Here is a 20936-nt window from a genome sequence, read left to right as displayed (position 1 = left end):
ATGCAGAGTGGACAGTATACCCCGTGTTCTCTGACACTGGGGGCAGAGGGCAGTATAACCCATGCACGCTGACACCACACAGCGCACATCACACTATAAGAATAAGGAATGGACATTGTACTGTGAGTTATCTGACTGGGGAATGGACAGTGTACCCTGAGTACTCTGACACTGAGGGAGAGGACAGTGTAACCCATGTGCGCTGACACCAGACAGCCCATCTTGCACTGTGAGAATGGGGTGTGGACAGTGTAGATTGAGCACTCTGACACTGGGTGAAAGGACAGTGCACCTCTGACAGTGAAGAAAGGATAGAGTACTTCAAGCATTATAAAATTGTGGAAGAACAGTGTCCTTTGAGCATTCTGACACAGAAGTGAGGAGAGTTTTCCTGGAATGCTATAAAATGGGGAAAGGACAGCGTTCCTTTGACATGGTTGGGGAAGGACAGAGTACCTTGAGCACTCTGACCTGTGGAAAGGACAGTGTGGCTCAAGCACTTGACATGGGGTAATATACAGTGAACCCGAGCACCGACTCGGAGGAAAGGGCTGTTTACCTCGAGCATTCTGACACATGTAGAAAGGACAGTGAATGGTGTAACTCGAGCATTCTGACAATAGATGCTGAAGGGGGAAAAGGACAGTGTCACACTGTGTAGGAAAGGAACTAATGTGCTGTGACGCCTGACCCCGGAGGGCAAAAGAAGTGTATCTGAAGCATAGTGTCACAAGACCCCAGAAGGAGGACGGGCAATGCCTTTGATGTTCTGAGATCACCGACTGGAGAGGGACTGGATAATGTATCTAATGTACTCTGACGTCTGCTCGCACAGTGGTGTAGAACGGTGTATCTAATATAGTGTGACATCTGGTCCCAGAGGGGGGAAAGAGCAGTGTGTCCAGTACACTCTGACTGCTAGAGATGGAAAGGGCAGCAAGACACATCTCACCAGGACACATCTTCCCTCATGATGGGCTTGCCTGTGGATTTCTGGCCAAACCCAAGATTAAGGCACCTTAATAATTAATTTGCCCATGCAGAAAATGAACCCCTAAATTGTTAACTTCCAAGGGGGCTGCTCTGTCAGCGCAAGTGCTACAGTAGACATCTAGAGACCTTGTACCTGATAATAAGCAGGTGGTGGGATTATTGGGCAACTTCTGCAGCAGAATACAAGACGCACAAGAGGTCCTGCCTGATTTTAGCAGCAGGATTGTTTTATGAATTTTTGGATATGTCTCCTTGCAGCAGCCAGCCAGGTAATGTTTCTGGCTGATTGCTGGTTTGGGATCAGGGGGATGTGGTAGTCTTGTGGAGCCAACTACAGTAAGATATTGGGATATCATAGAGGTAGATAGTGGAGGAGGAGTCAGGTTCAGGGCTGTGGGGGGGGGGGGTGTTGTAGCTAAGGAATGGATATAGGAGGTAATTGCATCAGATGTTGGAGGTGCTACCATTGTCAGGGTTATACTTTCAGTGTCGAGTCAACAGTGTTTAATTGTCTCAGGTTGCCAGCAGTGGAAGGACAGGAGTCATTAGGTCATAAGGGATAGTAGTAGAATTAGCCCATTCGGCCCATCAAGTCTACTCCGCCATTCAATCATGGCCGATCTATCTCTCCCTCCTAACTCCATTCTCCTGCCTTCTCCCCATAACTTCTGACACCCGCAGAGTTAAATTCTGTGGCTGTAAATGGTTTATAAACTCTCCTCCCGTACCTTCGGGAAGCATCATAATGTTCTATGCTCAGCTTGGGAAGTGGAACAATGTGGCCTTGGTGGACAGGCTGGTGGTGATGAGCGGCACCAGTGGCACCAGTGGTGTCGATGGAAGCTGCTGCCGGAGGCCTTGCAGCTGCTGCGCGTGTGGGCAGCTCGGGCACAGCCTACAGCAGTTGCATGGAGCAGCAGTGGTTGGAGTTGGCAACATTGTGCTGGGCCATGCTGCCATCTCCTGATTCCACCAGGACACCTGCCCTTGAGGAAAAGAAAATTGCAGATCTCATCAGACCAAGATCACAGGTTTTATTGACCTAGAGGCTTGGAAGTTGTAAGATGATGCTGGATTGTGCAACTCTGCATGCTGTTCCTGAAGAGGATCTACTTGCAATTAGTTTGCTCTTTTACTTGTCTATGTTTGCACTCATATATGGTATTTCTGGGACGAAGAGGTTGACTGATAAGGAAAGGTTGAGCAGGCTGGCCCTTTTGGTCTCCAAATCTGAGGAAGGACATTATTGCCATAGAGGGAGTGCAGAGACGGTTCACCAGACTGATTTCTGGGATGTCAGGACTGTCTTATGAAGAAAGACTGGATAGACTTGTTTTATACTCTCTAGAATTTAGGAGATTGAGAGGGGATCTTATAGAAACTTACAAAATTCTTAAGGGGTTGGACAGGCTAGATGCAGGAAGATTGTTCCCGATGTTAGGGAAGTCCAGGACAAGGGGTCACAGCTTAAGGATAAGGGGGAAATCCTTTAAAACCGAGATGAGAAGAACTTTTTTCACACAGAGAGTGGTGAATCTCTGGAACTCTCTGCCACAGAGGGTAGTTGAGGCCAGTTCATTGGCTATATTTAAGAGGGAGTTAGATGTGGCCCTTGTGGCTAAGGGGATCAGGGGGTATGGAGAGAAGGCAGGTACGGGGATACTGAGTTGGATGATCAGCCGTGATCATATTGAGTGGCGGTGCAGGCTCGAAGGGCCGAATGGCCTACTCCTGCACCTAATTTCTATGTTTCTATGTTTCTTCATCAGACATGTTCTCATTCTTCTTTGTTCATTGCAGTTGAGAAGAATGAGAGAAGATCTTTAGTGTAATGTGTAAGATTTTGAGAGGGTTCATAGGATTAATACTGAGAGGGCATTTGGCTCGGGTGGAGTGGTGGGAGGTGCAAAGACCTGGAACTGGGGGCATAGTTTCAGAGTAGAGTCGCCATTGAAGTTGGAGGTAACAAATTTCTTCTCAGAAAATGTTTAATTTCTTTCATCGATAAATTTTGTAGAGATTTGTAAACGGCGGCACGGTGGCGTAGTGCCATAGACCCGTGCATGATGCCGACTATCGGCGCTGTCTGTACGGAGTTTGTTCGTTCTCCCTGTGATCGCGTGGGTTTTCTCTATGATTTTCGGTTTCCTCCCACACTCCAAATACATACAGGGTTGTAGGTTAATTGGCTTGGTATAAGTGTAAATTGTCCCTAGTGTGTGTTGGATAATGTTAATGAGAGGGGATCACTGGTCAGTGCGGACTCGGTGGGCCGAAGGGCCTGTTTTCGCGCTGTATCTCTAAAACTAAATTAAAAAAATTATTTATCACAAAGATAAATTGATTTTAATGTAAAGTAACTTTATTGGACAAGTATTTTTGCTTTGTGTTTTCTCTTGTAAAGACGTACACAGGAGCTCTAGAACAATGTAAATAAACCGTGACATTTCTGGTTGACTGAAATAAAAGCGTCAGTGAATTTATTGTCTGATCAATTGTGTTATTTTCATTGACATGTTTATCTCGGTTGAAAGCGAGGTGTTGAATTATGGTAGGACAAACCAGGGCAGGACTCGCACATATACATGGTACATTCCTGGGGAGTGTGTAGAACAAAGATGCCTATCCGTACAGGTACAAAGTTCGATAAAAGCGGTGACACAGGCAGAAAGTAGTGATGAATGCATTTGGCACACTTGCCTCCTTTGATATTGAATAACGGAAATTGGTTGTTATATTCCATACTGGACATTGGTAAGGCCACATTTGGAGTGCTGTGTATTTGATCATGGCTATTCAAGTTTTTCCTCTCAACCCCATTCCCCTGCCTTCTCCCCATAACTTTTCATGCCCATTCTAATCAAGAACCTATCAATCTCCGTTTTAAAATTACCCAAATGCCTTGGCTTCTGTGGCAGTGAATACCACTAAAGACATTCCTGCTCATCTCCATTCTAAAGGCACATCCTTTTATTCGGAGGCCATGCCCTTTGGTTCTGGAATCTCCCATTACTGGAAACATCCTCTCCACATCCACTCTATCTGGGCTGCGGGAAAAGTGGGCACAGAACTACTGTGGGCAAGATCATGCACCACAACACAACACAACACTGCCACTACTGCAGATGTGCTGTGAGATCTGGAGACGGCTGCTTTGAAGTGACTTGTTTTTGAAACGTTACTGTAATGTATATAATATAATTAGCATATGTTATGTCTTGTGTGAGGGGACGCATGTGCTAGGGGAGACTCATGGTGGCGTCCAGCAATAAAGAAGCTGGTTAGTTTACTCCTGTATCTGAGAGTTCTTTTGAGTCAGTTCCAAGTATCCAAAATACACTACAATTGGCGACGAGGATGGGATAGAGTTTGTGAACTCACCCACAGGACTGTTTTGCAACACACAGGATTGTTTAACAGTTTAAACAGTAGATACGGAGCTGTGTCGCAATTGTTTGCGAGCGGTAGAAGAGAGGCCTGCAGATCCCTCTATGCCGGGGACTGCATTTAAAACATCAGCTGTACAAGTCGGCGAGTTTTGTCAGGCTATCTCTATGTTGTGTCTACGTGGCAAGATGTCGTCCTTCGGATTGTTACTCATTTTAGACTGAGTTTTCCTTTTGTCAAATTCCTCAAGCTGAATAGTCTTTGTATAAGTTTTAGGTGAATTGTTACACCAAAACACACAACAACAGCACAAAGAGGATAAAAGAACAGAAAAGGAAAGAAGAAGGACTGTCAGAAAAAAAAGGTTGTGTTTGGAAACAAAGTGGAACGGCACCAAACCAAAAGATTGGCGCCAAAGAAAAGCAAGGTCAGAACAGGAAGCAAGGAAAACAAGTGGGGCAGTAAGTAAGTGTCACCGAAGAAAGTAGCCGAAAGTTGGAAGCTTAACCAGCAGGACAGCGACGGTGTCAACATACCTGGAACATTTTCCAGGGCTGTGCAGCCAAGGCAAAAGGGGCAGAAGAGGCCCAGCAGCTGCCACCGACCGGACGTTTTCCAGGGCTGTGTAGCCCACAGCCAGGCCAGGAGTCGTCAACAACGTCGAGTGAGGGCCTAGTACCGGGTAGGTCACGGATAGGTCCGGTGAAGCCACCGACGAAACGGAGTCAGCCCGGCTGGGAGAAGAGTCAAACCGGTCGAGGGAGAAAGCCAGCCGCGTGAGAAGCGGACCAGCAGTGAGAAAAAAAAAAAGCCCGAACATGCGTGAGAAGCGGACCGGCAGAGTAAAAGAAAACTGGCCGCGAGAGAAGCGGACCGGTCGTGAAAGAAAGCCCGGTCGGGAGTAGAGTCAGCCCGACCGTGAGCAGAAAAGAGGGTCTGGCCACGCAAGAGAAGCGGACCGGCTGAGGGGGAAAGCCTGGACGCGAGAGGAAGTCCGGCCCCAAGCAAAGAGTGGGTCCGCACGAGAGAAGCAGGACACAGCACTCAAGCACTTCAGCCTAGGCTGGAGTAGAGTCAGCCTGGTCGTGAGCAGAAAGTGGAGAAAGCCCGGTTGCGAGAGAAAGCCGGCCGATGGAGAAGCGGGTCCGCGCGCGAAATGCGGGAACTAGCAGCAGTAACTAGCAGTAGTCGACTTGGCAGCGAGCCAGTGGCAGCAAAAGTAACGGTGAAGCCCGGGGGAGCCAGCAAAAGCAGCAACAGTGGAGTTCTGGCGAGGCCAGCAGCAAAAGTACCGGTGGGGACAGCTCGAGAGGTCGAGAAGGCACCGGAGTCCATATTGCCGACAAGCTGGACCAGAGAAATCCATCAAAGTAAAAGCAGGACTGTTGAATGTAATGCGTTGTTCACTATTCCTTCACAGTAAAAGCGGGACTGTTTGGATGTAATGCATTGGTCACTTATTAATAGCAAATCTGTGTGCATAACAGGAATATGGTTAAAATGTTCTAAATGTCTATTAACATGAAATGTTGGTTAATAGTATTAATCTATTATTATAGTAATAGTGGGTTGGATCACTTCTTAATGTGCAGAAGGATTAAGTCAACATTAAGTCTAGTGCAGAATACACAGTGAGAGAAAAGAAGATAGTGCACCTGAATAGCAACAGGTAGCATGGCTTTTCAAATTGTAGGAAACGTGCCCCAGTTAGATTCTGTGTGTAATTTTGAGAAATGGACCAAAGTCTTGGAGGCTAGTTTCATTTCCAATGATATTGCTGCAGAGGAGAAGAAAAGAGCATGGTTCATATTAGGTTTAGGAAGAGAGGGTTATCAGACCTTACGCATGTTACTGCTGCCAGCAAAGCCCACAGATAAAATGTATGAGGAGTGTAAGGAGGCTTTAATGGCTCATTTCTTGCCAAAACCTCCAAGGGCATCCAGGCAAGGAGCCTGAACTAAAGAGGGCAGTGTCCCTCAAAGGACCATGGTCATGTGCAAAAGGACAAAGGTCGTGCAAAAGGACAAAGGTCAAGTGCAAAAGGACAAAGGTCAAGTGCAAAAGGACAAAGGTCAAGTGCAAAAGGACAAAGGTCAAGTGCAAAATGACACAGGTCAAGTGATAAGGGACAAAGGGCAAATGTAAAGAAAAATTGCCAGCCAAAGGGCAACCCTAGCTATTCAAGCTGCATTCAGGGGTATGAATGTACGGAGAGAGATCCGGAACAAACAGATCTCTCTAATGCAGCAACAGTAATACAAGCAGCATGTAGTTGGTACAGAGTATACCGTCAATACATGGCAATGAGATTGGCAGCTATAATAGTACAAACCCATTATAGGGCACACCTTCAAATGGAAAGTGGTTGCAAAACCTACATGAAGGAACGCAGAAGCGTTGTCCTGCTTCAGGCAGCCTCCCGTGGAATGCTTGTTCGAAGGCAACTGCGGGGCATACATAAATCTGTCAAGGTCATACAGACTTATAATCAGATGTATAAACAGCGTCAGTATTTTAAGAAACTACGCTGGTCTGCCATTGCGGTACAGCAACGATACAGAGCTTGCCAGATAAGAGATGTCCAAGTGAGACAGTATAAGAGTTTGAGAGAAGCAGTGGTGTGTATTCAGTTCTTATGCTGCGGGATCAAAGCCAGAGTATTGGTAGGGAAAACCAAGGCAGCACGCTGTATTAAGTCATTCATAAGAATGTGCGTTACAAGAAAGCATTTCTTGTTGCAAAAGGCGGCTGTAGTTACTCTGCAAGCTGCATAGCATGGTTACCGATTAAGGGTATGGTACAGAACTATGCGACAAGCAGTCACTTCGATCCAGAGATGGTACAAAGCATGTAAAATAGGGCATTCCCAGTTTGTGCAATATCAGTCAATGAGGGATGCAACTATTACCATTCAGACTGCCTACAAGAGAATGGTGGTTAGGCAGTCGGTTAAGCAAAAGAGAGCTACTGTAAAAGTGCAGTCAGTACTCCGTATGAGTTGGTATAGGAAAGACCTAAGGAGACAAATAGACGCACAACAGAAAAGGCTGAAACGATACAAAAGACTTAAACGATATAGGAGAGACTTCCTCAAACCGATTTATACAGCAGTTGTAGTGCAGTCTCACTACCGTGCTTATGCAGTAAGAGAAATATACAGAGCGCAAATCAAAGCCACTGCTGTATTGCAAGGACAATATAGATCCTACTTCTTGATGAATAACCAGAAAGGTGATTTAAGAAGACAAATAGACGAACAGCAGAAAAGGCTTAAACGTTGCAAAGAACGGTTAAATAAATGTGTGACGATGAGCAAAAAGCTGTTAACCGAAAAGTCTAAAGAAGAGAGGCTTGTTGGTCGAGACAAAGGTATGCAGGACCGATTGTGATTAGGACACTTCAGTATAGTCCAGCATGGAGCTTCCTTCACTGAGCAATGGACAAATGTTTATGCATTGCAGAATGTCATTATACAACAAGAGCAGATAAATACGTAGCGCCAGGAAATTGAGCGACAGAGAGCGACTGAAAAACCAAAACCTGCAGTCATGTGTCAGATCCCACCTACAAATAAGGAACAGAAACAGAGGAAATGGTAACTTTAGCAGAATATCAAGAACAGGAAGAAATCTGCAAATTAGATTAGGATATTTAAAAAGGGAAGAGGCAGAGATACAGGTAGAGCTACAGTGATTAGAAAGACGAGTGGAATGAACCATTATAAGTGCTAAGTTTAGATACAGTTTACAGTTATGAGGATGTAATGTCAGATGACTGTAATAATATAATTTTGCAACTGTGTGTTAATCAATTATATTTAATGTACTAGAAATTGTGTTATTCGCCTCCAAGCTAAAGGGGGAGCAGTGTAATGTATATAATGTAAATGGTGTAACCTGCCTCCAAGTTAAAGGGGGAGCAGTGTAATGTATATAATGTAATTAGCATATGTTATGTCTTGTGCGAGGGGACGCATACGCTAGAGGAGACTCATGGTGGTGTCCTACAATAAAGAAGCTGGTTAGTTTACTCCTGTATCTGACAATTCTTTTGAGTCGGTTCCAAGTACCCAAAATACACTACAGTTAACATCTATTTTTATGTGGGCACGTTTTGGACGAAAGGTCCATTCTGCTCTTGAATGGATAGGAGAGATCCTCTGCTGTTATTCGTAGAAGAACAATGGGATTCTCCCGGCGATCTACCTAATATTCACGACCCAGTCCAGACCACTAAAGCAGCTTGCACATCATTACATTTCTGTTTGTGTGCTTGTTCTGAGCAAGTTGACTGCTCCTTATAACCACAAGACAGTGGTTGGGGCAACATGGTGGCGCAGCAGTAGAGTTGCTGCCTTACAGCGCCAGGGACACGGGTTCGATCTTGACCAACAGAGCTGTTTGTACTGAGTTTGTATGTTCTCCCATGACAGCGTGGGTTTTCACCGGGTGCTCCGGTTTTCTCCTTCACTGCTAAGACGTACAGGTTTGTAGGTTAGTTGGCTTTGGTAAAATTGTAAATTGTGCCTCGCTTGTGTAGGATAGAACTAGTGTATGAGGATCACAGATTGGCGCGGATTCGGTGGACTGTTTCTGCGCTGTTTCCCTAAACTACACTGTAAATAATAAAGTAATTTCTCATCAAAAGCAATTGGCTGTAAAACATTTGCTGCTGATCGAACGTCATGAAAGGCATGATAAAATTAGAGGGTTTTCTTTCTATCTTGACTTTTGTTGCTTTTCTCCCCTCTTTCCCACCCCTACCGCCCGCAGGAGGAATCAACAGGGTGACAGAAAGAAAGCTTTAAGAGTGATGCTGGAAGTTTTGGCGTCGTTTGACAAACCTGCCCCCGACATGTACTGCCTGTGTGGAAGAATTTACAAAGATCTCTTTCTCGACTCGTACTGCAAGGATGCAACCAGCCGAGACAATGCCATAGAATGGTAAAAAATTCTTCACAAATGCAAGGAAGAAGCAATGGCAAACTTCAAACTACAAACAATGGTAGAGAGTGAGGGCAGAGAGAGAGACAGAGACACAAATAGAGGGGCAAGAGGGATGGGGGGGTGGAGAGGCGGAGAAGGAGCGTGGGTGAGGGGGGAAAGGTGGGGGAGGAAGGGAGGAGAGAGAGAGAGGGTGGGAAAGTGAGGGGGAGAGAGAGGGGGTGCTGTGAGGGGGAGGGGGAGCGGGGGGGAGGGGCAGGCAGGGGGAGGTAGTGTAGAGGGTAGGGGGTGTGGAGGGGAGGGGGTTAGGGGAGGGGGAGGGTGGGGGGTGGATGGGGAGGAGGGGGGTGAGGGGAGGGGAGGGGGAGGGGGGGGAGGGGGGGGGGGAGGGGGGAGGGGCAGGGGGAAGGGGGGGAGAGAGAGGGGGTGTGCTGAGAGGGGGGTGAGATGAGGGGAGAGAGGTGGGGAGCAGGGAGGGGGAGGGGAGGGTGGAGGGAAGGGGGTAGGGGTGCGTGTAGGGGAGGGATGGTGGGGGAGGGGATGGAGGGGAGGAGGGGGAGAAAAATAGGGGAGAGAGAGAGAGGGGGGGAGAGAGAGGGAGGGGGGGGGGGGAGAAAGATAGAAAGATGAGGAAGGATAGAGAGAGGAGGGAGGGGAGGGGGGGGGGGGGGGGGGGGGGAGGGAGGGAGGGGAAAAAGAGAGGGATAGAGGAGAGAGACAGGTGGAGAGAGAGAGAGTGCCTTTTTTACTCAACCCAAACCCAAACACAAACAACCATTTGCAGGCAGTGCTATTTTACTTCAAACTATCTATATTTTCATTTTCAAACCAAATTAAGGGTACTCACTGTGCTGTAGACATTTGTTCAGTGTCATTCAGAGCTCAGAGTGACAGAGACTAATTAACAGAGCTCCAGCTTGCAGAGATTAATTGAGGCACAACACTTCCTGGTTTTATAGTCCCTCCCCTCCCACCAGCAGAAGCAGCAGAGATAATGGGGAATTTTGTAAAAACATTAATATATCTGTCATTTTTCATCGACGGGGAAAATCCTCGGCTTACATATAGCAGAGGGGGGCTCTGAGTGAGGTGGCCAAAAATGACGGCCGTAGGTGGTGGCGTTCTCTCAGAAATCGCAGCACAGATGGCCAAAACCGGTCAAGAACAGACTTTTAGTAATATAGATGACTAGACTAAGTGGGACCCGTTGGTCCCTCAAAGTAATATTCCACCACTCACCCTTAGCCCCCAACTGCACATGCACAGCTCATTTCTCCTCATCCCTTGCACTCTCTCTCCCTCCTCCACCATCCCTCTTATTGCCCTCTCCTCCTCCCCTCTCCAAATCCTTCCCCTCACCTCTCTTCCTCTCCTTTCTCCTACCCTCAGTCACTTCCTCCTTCCCTCCATAACTCATCTCCCTTCCCTACCCCTTCCCATCCCTCTGTCCCCCATCCCCCTGAGTCCTCACCCCCTATCACCCCCACTATCCATCCTCACCTCCCCCACTCTGGTTGGAAACCTCCGCCGGCTTTCCTCAGTTCCAGTAAAGACGCGATGGCGCAGGAAGGGGCGGGAAGGAGTGACGGGGAAGAGACTAATCCGCGCGGCGCTGGAAGGCAGGAGAAGAGATCGTTCTGCGCACGCGCGTTTTTTAAGATTTTTGCTCCTCGCTGACTTTGATGCCATTCAACCGATCAGAATGAAACTTAGTGGACTCGGAGCATAGGCGAACGGTGAGTGAACTGGCGAAAAATCGTAGCGCCATTGCAAACTGTTTTTGTGCAAATAGAATGACCGCCAAACGGGAAGATAACAATATCAGAGTTTTAGTTATGTATAGATAGATTTGAGAATATCCCACGAGAATGAATAGTTGAGTCCTTTATTTAGCGACGATCACATGTAAATATAAAATCCTTAAGAGTCTTAACAAAATATATATTGGGAAGATGTTTCCTTTGGCAAGCAAGCAGAGAACTAGAGATCAGTCTCAAAAACAAGAGGTCAATTCAAGGCTGAGGTAAGCAGAAGAAATCTTTTCATTTAATGGACTGGGAATCTTTGGATGACATTCGTAATACTTCAGTTTAGTTTGGTTTAGAGATATAGCGCGGAAGTGGGCCTTCGGCCATCGATGCTGATCAGTTTTTACCTTTGCACTAGTTCTATCCTGCATACTGGGGATCATTTACAGAAGCCAATTAAACTATGAACCTGTACGTCTTTGGAATGTGAGGAAACTGGAGCACCCGGAGAAAACTCACATGGTCACAGGGAGAACGTACAATTTCCATATGGACAGCACTCCTAGTCAGGATCGAACCCGGGTCTCTACCGCTGTAAGGCAGCAACTCTACCACTGCGCCACCTTGCCCGCCCGAAGTGATTGATAGGATTTTCGATATTAAGGGAAACGTCAATGAGGGAAGGGCAGGTCGGAAACCAGCGTAAAAGATTAATGCTGATCTCTAACCAAAGTTTTGCAGGAATTTATGTTTAAATATACTTACTATCTTTGTGTTACTTTTTGACCCTGACATATAAATATAGCAGACAGACAACAGCATAATATAGGGAGGAACAGACTTTCTGTTTCAGCCCTATTGTAATAACTGAAAAATATATTGTAACAACAAAAATATTGTAGTGACAAATCTCAATTAAGAATAATTAATGTTGGAAATCCTCAGCAGATCATGCAGTATCTGTGGACAATAACAGAGTTAACATTTCAGGTCAAAAATCATTTATCAGAATTGGGAAAGAATCAAGAGTTCAAGATTGCTTATTTGTCATATGCACTTGATATGAACTCAATCAATTACATTCTTGCTTTTTGCAGCTTTACAGGCACATGAAATACAAGAACAACAAAAATTACAATAAATAGTCAGTTATTCTCAGTTGACAAGTCCATGATTGTGCAAATAACAAAGTATGAGAGCAAATGTGGTGGGGCAAAGTCTGCATTGGTCCAGTGCTGAGCTGTGGTTAGGGCTGTGCAGGGCCGTGTGCGGTCGTGGCGTTGAAGGACGAGAAGCCGAAGCAAAGAAGTCGAAGCCAAATAGCCGAATGGAAACGAAGCCGAAACGTAAAATAACCAAAAACATACGAAACCGAAACACCAACGAACCGAAAGGGCAGGACGCCTAAACGCCAACTAACCGAAAAGCTGCGTTGCCTAAAAGCAAACTAAACGAATGGCCGCTCTGCCGAAACGCCACCTAACCAAAAGGCTGCGTCGCCTACAAACCAACTAACTGATGGTAGCAGCGAGAAGAGTGTGTAGTTACTGTAATGCGAGTCTTTGATGGTGTTAGCTTAGTTTAGTTTAGAGATGCAGCAAGGAAACGGGCTCTTTGGCCCACCGAGTCTGCACTGACCAGCGATCACCCATACACTAGTTCTATCCCACAATTTAGGGACAAATTTTTACAGAAACCGATTAACCTACACACCTGTTTCAGAAAGTACTGCAGGTACTGGAAAAATCAAAGGTAGACAAAAATGCTGGAGAAACCCAGCGGGTGAGGCAGCATCTATGGAGCGAAGGAATAGGTGACGTTTCAGGTCGAGACCCTTCTTCAGACTTACACACCTGTTTTTTTTTGTGTGTGGAAGAAAACTGGAGCATCTGGAGAAAACTCACGCATTCACAGGGAGAACATACAAACTCCGTACAAATAGCACCCAGAGACAGGATTGAACCCGAGTCTGTGACTCAGTAAGGCAGCAAGCCTACTGCTGGGCCACAACGCCATCCCCCCTTCATGAGACAGCACTTTCTGTACATTCCTTCAAAGAGAGAATACAAGATAATTTTTTTATTTTTCCTCTGGAATATTCAGTCTGCTGAGATCTATTTTCAATAATATACTGTAGATTAATTTTAATGGATTTTGGATGAGCGCTCACATTGTTGAATCACTGCGAGACCACAGCCCTGCTCAGAAAAAAAGGACGTTCATCCCATCGTTTTTGGGCCAGTTCAGCGAGTTAAGCTACTAATGTTTGCCTCCTGTTCTATCGTTGTTACCCTGCAATAGCTTGCCTTTTCAATCATGTATAACAGGTTATGAAAGTTATTATTGACTGATCTCCCACCACTCTTTCAGCCTGTGTAATCCAGATCATAGACAAGCTGATCTAACAGAGCAGATCAAAAGATTCAAAATAGATCAGTATTGAACATATATGAAGGACTGTTATTGATCAATGGGAGATCTAGAAAACACAATGTAAAGTGGTTAAAGGTCCAATGATCACATGTGTAAAATCCTTTTGAGTTTGCACAGTGAATGGCTGGTATCTGGAATGAAGTGTTTCCCTGCTGGTGGAGGCAGTTTCAATCCGAGCTTTCAGAAAGGAATTAGATCAGAGCATGAAATTATGAAAAATGCAGGGCTTTCGGGGAAGGGACTAGTTGCATTGCTGTTGCGGAGAACCAGTATAGATTTGCAAGACCGAATGGCCTTCCTTGATTAGTAAGGCTATCAAAGGTTATGGGGAGAGGGCAGGAGAATGGGGTTTGCAAGAGAAAAATAGACCAGCCATGATTGAATGGCGGAGCAGACCTAATGGCTGAATGGCCTAATTCTGCTCCTATGTCTTATGTTTTAATGGTCCTCTGTGTTCTTACAGTTATACAGCAGGTAATTTCTTGTGAGTTCAGTTCCACAACTTGTAAGTATCCATATTCTACATAGTTGTTGTGATCAGTATTTGCCTGTCTGAGTTTGCAGATGAAAGCCAACATCACCTCCATTTCATTAACTGGAACATTGGCTTGAATGGGGAGGGAGTGTCTACATGTCAACATAACAGAATTATATACTTCAATCCAATTTAATGATTCAACTTGGCAACAAACACCAGCAATTTCCACATTTGCTGCCGTATATCCTGGTGAGAGAATATCTCGACAAGTTTATTTATTGATGGTTATACAAGAATGTTGTACATATCTGGAGGTAGTTGAATTTCAAGCTATTTGTAAACTATTTGTAACATTCGGACGCTTTGGTAGTTTTAGAGATCAGCATGTACAGTTTCTTCTGATTCTGCACAGGTCATAAATGATGCCTGTTTGTTTCTGTTAATAATTAGGTACCGCAAGGGCTTTGAGCTGCAACCAACCCTGTACTCTGGCATTAATTTGGCTGTCCTTCTAATCGCTGCTGGTCAGCAGTTTGAAAACTCAATGGAGCTGAGAAAAATTGGTGAGTAAATCACCGTGAAAGGACACTGTTTGCTTTTGTTGACACACAAAAAACCTCCCAAATCACACTGTTACTAAGCAGTTCTCAGTTCAAAATCAGGAGCAAAAAAATAATTGCATGAGTTAAAAACTGTTGAAGCATGGGTGTGGGAAAGGGAGGCGGAGGGTATTCTGGTGATTGGGGAAGGAAGTCTAGAGACATTGTCACCCTTTTATTTTAGTACCAACACGTGGGTTGGTGAGACCCCAGCAGTTTTGCCAATCTATTTGGCTCAAATGCAGTATCTCGTCTTGGACAAACCACTTGCAGAAGTGGAGCCAATCCTCAGAACTAATCGGAAATCCCCATGGAAATGGGAACAATTCAAGCTTTGGTGACTACATGCCCCATCCAAGGTTACCTTGGTATCTGGAGTCAAGCTGCAGTGCACATTTGATGCTTGTGTGCATGCAAGCTCAGAGGGTGCACACCAAGCCATTGTCACTGCCTTCACTGAAGCATGGAAGAGCTTGGGCTTTATACTCAACACCAGGCAAGCAAAGGCCCTGAACCAACCTGCTTTGGCTGGACCACGCTGCCCTCCAACAACAAAGGTTCACACCAATATCGCAAAGCTTTTGATGAATCCAGACTTGTGATGAATGAGCCAGCACAGCCTTTGGTCGATTGAGGAAAAGGGTAGCTAAAGATCGAGACCTCAGGGTTGACACAAAGCTTGTGTACTAACATCCAGTAGTGATCACTGCCCTCTTATCTCTAAGACGTGGGCTTCCTGTAGCAGACATCTCAAGGCAGTGGAAATATACCCAACACTCTCACTGCAAAATCCTCCCAGTTCATTGAAGGGACAAGTGGACAAACACCAGGGTCTTCTCGCCGGCCAGCATCTGCAGCATTGAGGCCCAGGTTACACTGAAGTCAGCTAACATTGAGCAGTCCCCATTGTTCACATGCACACCTCCAGATTCCTGAAATTGCTCTATTCCAGCTCTGTCACGAGCAAAGGGGGAAAAGGCGTAGATTACAGTATTTTCTAAATGGGTAGAGAATCAGAAATGCGTAGGTGCAATGGGACTTGGGAATGCTGGTGCAGGATTCCCAAAAAGTTAATCCGCGTCAAATTAGTAGTAAATAAAGCAAACTCAATGCTAGCATTTATTTCGAGTGGGCTTGCACACAAAAACAGGGATGTAATGCTGTGTCTCTATAAGGCGCTGGTCAGGCCGCATTTGGAATATTGTGAGCAATTTTCAAGAGTCAAGAGTCAATTTAATTGTCATTTGGACCCCTGGGGGTCCAAACGAAATGCCGTTTCTGCAGCCATACATTACACACAAATAGACCCCAGACACAACATAATTACATTTAACATAAACATCCATCACATAACTGTGATGGAAGGCCAAAAAAACTTATCTCTCCACTGCACTCTCTCCCCCCCGATGTCACAGTCAAAGTCAAAGCCCCCGGCTGGCGATGGCGATTGTCCCGCGGCCATTGAAGCCACGCCGGGTGGTGCGAGGTCGCACACCGGGTCTTGATGTTGGAGCCCCCGGTGTGCGCTCGCAAAGTCCCGCAGCCGTTCCAGCCGCGCGGGGCAATGGTGTTAGGCCCCGCTCCAGGAGCTCTTCGACCCCGCAACACGGGCGGGAGAATTCGCCGTTGCAGCAGCCCGAAAAGCGGTCTCCCTCCAGGGAGCCGCGCGGGGTCGTCCGAGCCGTCCGCAGACCCGCAGTAGCAGCCTCCGACTCAGCAGCGGCATCGGCAGCAGCAGCAGCAGCAGCAGCAGCAGCAGCAGCAGCAGCAGCAGCGGCAGCGCTCCTCCACCGCTCCACCCGCTCCGGTCTCGGCCAGCTCCGCGACGGCAACGGTGAGTCGGCACCAGAGTTGGGCACATTTCTCAGGAAGGATGTGCTGGCTCTGGAGAGGGCCCAGAGGAGGTTTACAAGAATGATCCCAGGAATTAGTAGGTTAACATACGATGAAGGTTTGACGGCACCGGGCCTATATTTGCTGGAGTTTAGAAGAATGAGGGGGAACCCCATTGAAACGTACAGAATAGTGAAAGGCTTGGATAGAGTGGATATGGACATATGTTTCCACTGGTATGAGTCTAGGAGTAGAGGTCATGGCCTCAGAATTAAAGGACACTCTTTTAGGAAGGAGGTGAAGAGGAATTTTTTGGGTCAGAGGGTGGTGAATCTGTGGAATTCTTTGCCACATAATGCGATGGAGGCAAAATCAGTGGATATATTTAAGGCAGAGATTGATAGATTCTTGATTAGTTTGGGTGTCATAGGTTATGGGTAGAAGGCAGGAGAATGCGGTTAGGAGGGAGAGATATATCAGCCATGATTGAATGGTGGAGTAGACTTGATGGGCCGATTGGCATAATTCTATCCCCTATGGCTTTATGAAAATAATTCAAGTATTTGCTCAAAGCAGCCTTTTGCAGCTGCAAGACTTTGCTACAAGTCTCCTACAATCCCACTCCCCATGCCATCATCTGCTTCATCAGTTGCAAAATCTACACTTCCCACATTGGCCTTTTCAGTCACTTCAGACTCCTGTAAACTGAATGGTAGCAAGTCATCCTCGATCATGAGGGGTGCCTCAAGAAAAAGAAGACAGCAAGAATAATGAATGGATGCACGACCAAAACACATGTAGCTGCAGACCAGTCAGCCAAGTCTGAAGAAGGGTCTCAGCCTGAAACGTCACCCATCCTTTCTCTCCAGAGATGCTGCCTGTTCCGCTAAGTTACTCCAGCTTTTTGTGTCTATCTTTGGTTTATCATCTACAGTTCCTTCCTACACCATCATATCTCCTCTGCCAGTCATTGAGATCCTAATATACCTTGATAGTTTAATGTTGAACAATTTATTAATACTTGTGGTAACATCACTTTCCATCTTCTCCCACATTCTGCATCTCCGCTACCCATTCTCTGCTTCTATATTAATATCCTATGCCCGATCACCACCCTTTGCTTCTTTGTACTGCAGTTTGTTATTTCATGGCAGGGTAAGGATCAACCAGGGAAAACTTTCAGTATTTATGTCTAAATGGGTTGTGCGTGCACTATTGGAAAGCTGTCTCGTTCATTGTACACAACCGTGCATGTTGACGTCAGGAAGGTAAATGGTGTACTTTAGCTGAGGTTGTCTCCCTCACGCAGGAAATACAGGTTTTACAGGTTTCCTTTATTGTCATTCAGACCGAAGTCTGAACGAAATTTCGTGCCTGCAGTCATACATACATACAATACAATAAATAAAATCAACAATAAACACATACCTGTATTAACATCCACCACAGTGAGTCCACCTAGCACCTCCTCACTGTGATGGAGGCAAAAGTCTTAGGTCTGCAATCTCTTCCCTCCTCTTCTCCCTCTGCGCTGAGGCGATACCCCACCAGGCGATGTTAAAACAGTCCCGCAGCTCAATCACCGCGGCCCGGGGTGGTCGAAGCTGCCGTCCACCGGACTCGGGTTACCGCCGCTAGAACGCCGTCCCAGCCACCGGACCACCGTTCCAGCCCCGAGCCGGATCGCCCTCACGTAAGTTACCGTTTCAGCCTCGCGCCAGGCCGCCCCGACATGGGCGCTGCTCCTCCCTCGGGCTCGGCCGCCCCGACATGGGCGCTGCTCCTCCCTCGGGCTGGGCCGCCCCGAAATGGGCGCCGCTCCTCCCTCGGGCTCGGCCGCCCCGACACATGGGCGCCGTTCCTCCCTCGGGCTGGGAGAGCCGTACCTCCCCGAGCTCGGCCACTCCGACGGGAGCACCGTTCCTCCCTCGTGCTGGCCGCCCTCACGGGGTCATCACAGCCCCTCACGGAAGCACTGTTCCAGCCCCAAACCGGACCGTCCTCACGTGAGGTCAGGGCGAGTCCTGGCGGGCTCTGCCTCCTGAGCCTCGAGGTCGCCAGTTCCGCCATTAGGCCTCAGCGCAGACGGAGGCAGAGAAGGGGAATACGACAAAAAAGTTGCATTCCCCCCGCAGGGAGAGACAGCAAGCCCTGTTTCAACCCCCACCCCCCCCAAAACACAAACTAAAAACCAAAAACTAGACTAAACAAAACGGAAAAAAAACAACACAAAAAAGCAAAAACAAACGGGACTGCAGGTGAGCCGCTGCTGCCAGGGCAGCGCCGCCACTTCCGGACGTTGTACAATAATGATAACAAGAACATCTCCTGACATTCAGGCACATGTCGCTGATAGTGATCAACTTATCTCATGGGCAGGTGTGAGACTGAACAGTTTGCTGGGGAGAAAAGGGAGTCTGGACACGATGAACAGCTACTATGATGTGGGCCACTTCTTCACAGTCAGCATGTTGGCTAAAGACATCAACAAGGCTGTTCTGGCAGCAGAGAAACTCTTCAAACTCAAGTCTCCTTTCTGGTAAGAGTGAGGAGCGAATGTTCACCTATCACTATGTACCTGATTGAACTGCGGCCAAGTGAGTGTGACTGACTCACTTCGGAATTCAGTGGGACGATTTTAATGATCATATTTTAATGACCAAAATGACCGAAATTCAATCACCCACCTTTTAGAACCTTCGCTTGCTGTTTATATGTTCTCCCTATGACCACGTGGGTTTTTTCCCCGAGATCTTCAGTTTCCTCCCACACTACAAAGACGTACAGGTTTGTAGGTTAATTGGCTTGGTATAATTGTGGATTGTCCCTAATGTGTGTTGGGTAGTGTTAATGTGTGGGGATTGCTGGTCGATGCAGACTCGGTGGGCCGAAGGGCCTGTTTCTGCACTGTATCCCTAAACTAAACAAAACTAAATTGTAGCAAGTCAGATATAAAATAAATGATTCTGACATTAAAATTGACAATTGTTTAGCACAGTTAATAGTGCTGAGCCAAGGATTGTATGGTCTAAGTATCTGACCTCCAATGGCAGTGACCAATGCAATTTGCAGTCTTCAACGTATTTGCTTGCCATTGCTGTTGGATGCCTACTGTAATACTGTATATATAAATGAGAAAGTACGGCATTGGATGCCACAGTAGTTGTGACTTCCATTAATACATCTTAGAGCACCGTGGATGAATGAATGCTACAACAGCTAAAATTAGCAGAGGTACTTTATCATCAGAGACTGTCCAAGAATGTTGAGCAGGCTTTGGTAGTTGTTTATTTTGGCCCCCTGTACTTGGACGAAATGTGACCGGCAGTTGAAGGACAAACAGCACAGCAGAGTACATGTCGATAATTTCCACCCGCTTCCCCCTACCCTCATCCCCATCCTCTGCACTGGTACGTCCTGAGAAAAAGGTACGAGTGTCCCAATGCAAATGTGTTTAATTGCAATTTTAATGGAGGAGGAAAATTAAAGGATGTAATTGGGGCAATACTTGAGATATTATTAATTCAGATATATTCTTGATCCTCTGTTGGATTGGTCTACCTGTGTTTGCACTCAATGTTTACCCATAGACTAATTTCAAAGCAGCCATACAGGTTGTTTCAGTGCCATTGGGTCTGTATCATTGAATAACTGGAGGAAAAATGCAATTCTGCATTTTGTGGTGACACTAAGACATCTCAGTGATAGATGCATCCAGTATTATTGCATTCCTGAAAAGGGTGCAATAAGCAGTTATTCTCATTCTTAACTGCGTCATGTTTATCACAACCAAGCAACAACACCATTTCCTGATTGAGTGCGATTGTTTGCAAGTTAATCTTTTCTCTAATGCTCTACTTGCTTTAAGTTGCTACAATATGTATACCATTGGTTTTGGTCAATGGGCAATATCATCAATTAGAGGTTTAAAAAGACCCCAATAAAATAAGATAATTAAACCATAATTAAAATTTAGTTCCTAAAGATAAAATTGCTGGTGGATAATTGAAAAGATAGGAAATGATCAGAAGATCATGCAGCATGTGTGGAGTGTGGAGTTAACATTACCAATTGGTGATCAATTAGAAGGATGGCTATTGACCTAAGATTATTCTGTCCACAGATGCTGCCTGGGCATTTCTGGTATTGGCAAACCTGTAAAGAAGGTAGCATTAGTGTGCCAATGTTTGACAAAAGGCACTTATGGCACCTCATAGAGATTTGGAGTGGTGATCACTGAGCTGTCTTTCCTCTTGGCTGTTTTTCAGGTACTTGAGGTCCATGGTTCAGAACCTCATGTTACTGCAGCAATTCCAGAAGATCAGCAATGACCATTCCCCCAAACAAGAGTGTCTCAACTTCTGGATGGACATCATAGTGGAAGCAACGGAGACCAATAGAAATGGTCTACGTTTCCCAGTATGAGATTTTATTTAATTTTGCTTCAATATTTTCTTCTCCTGTCTGAGGTGGTGGATTGTGATGTAGTAATATTGACACTAGTGTTCTCTTCAATGTCTCC

The 20936-nt window shown here is 46.2% G+C and overlaps 1 protein-coding gene across 1 annotated transcript in view; it reads left to right on the top strand.

The window, feature by feature from the left end:
- map3k15 (mitogen-activated protein kinase kinase kinase 15) overlaps positions 1–20936 on the top strand; it is a 102020-nt gene that overhangs the window by 25047 nt on the left and 56037 nt on the right. The window contains exons 6-9 of the mRNA XM_055644944.1: positions 9153–9323; positions 14433–14545; positions 18794–18953; positions 20683–20833. Of these exons, the coding sequence (XP_055500919.1) occupies positions 9153–9323; positions 14433–14545; positions 18794–18953; positions 20683–20833 (595 nt within the window). The remainder of the gene's footprint in view (positions 1–9152; positions 9324–14432; positions 14546–18793; positions 18954–20682; positions 20834–20936) is intronic.

Source organism: Leucoraja erinacea, chromosome 13, assembly GCF_028641065.1.
Source record: "Leucoraja erinacea ecotype New England chromosome 13, Leri_hhj_1, whole genome shotgun sequence".
NCBI classification, from domain to species: Eukaryota; Metazoa; Chordata; class Chondrichthyes; order Rajiformes; family Rajidae; genus Leucoraja; species Leucoraja erinaceus.
Note: the sequence above shows the minus strand (reverse complement) of the source record. Positions and strands in the feature narration are given on the sequence as shown.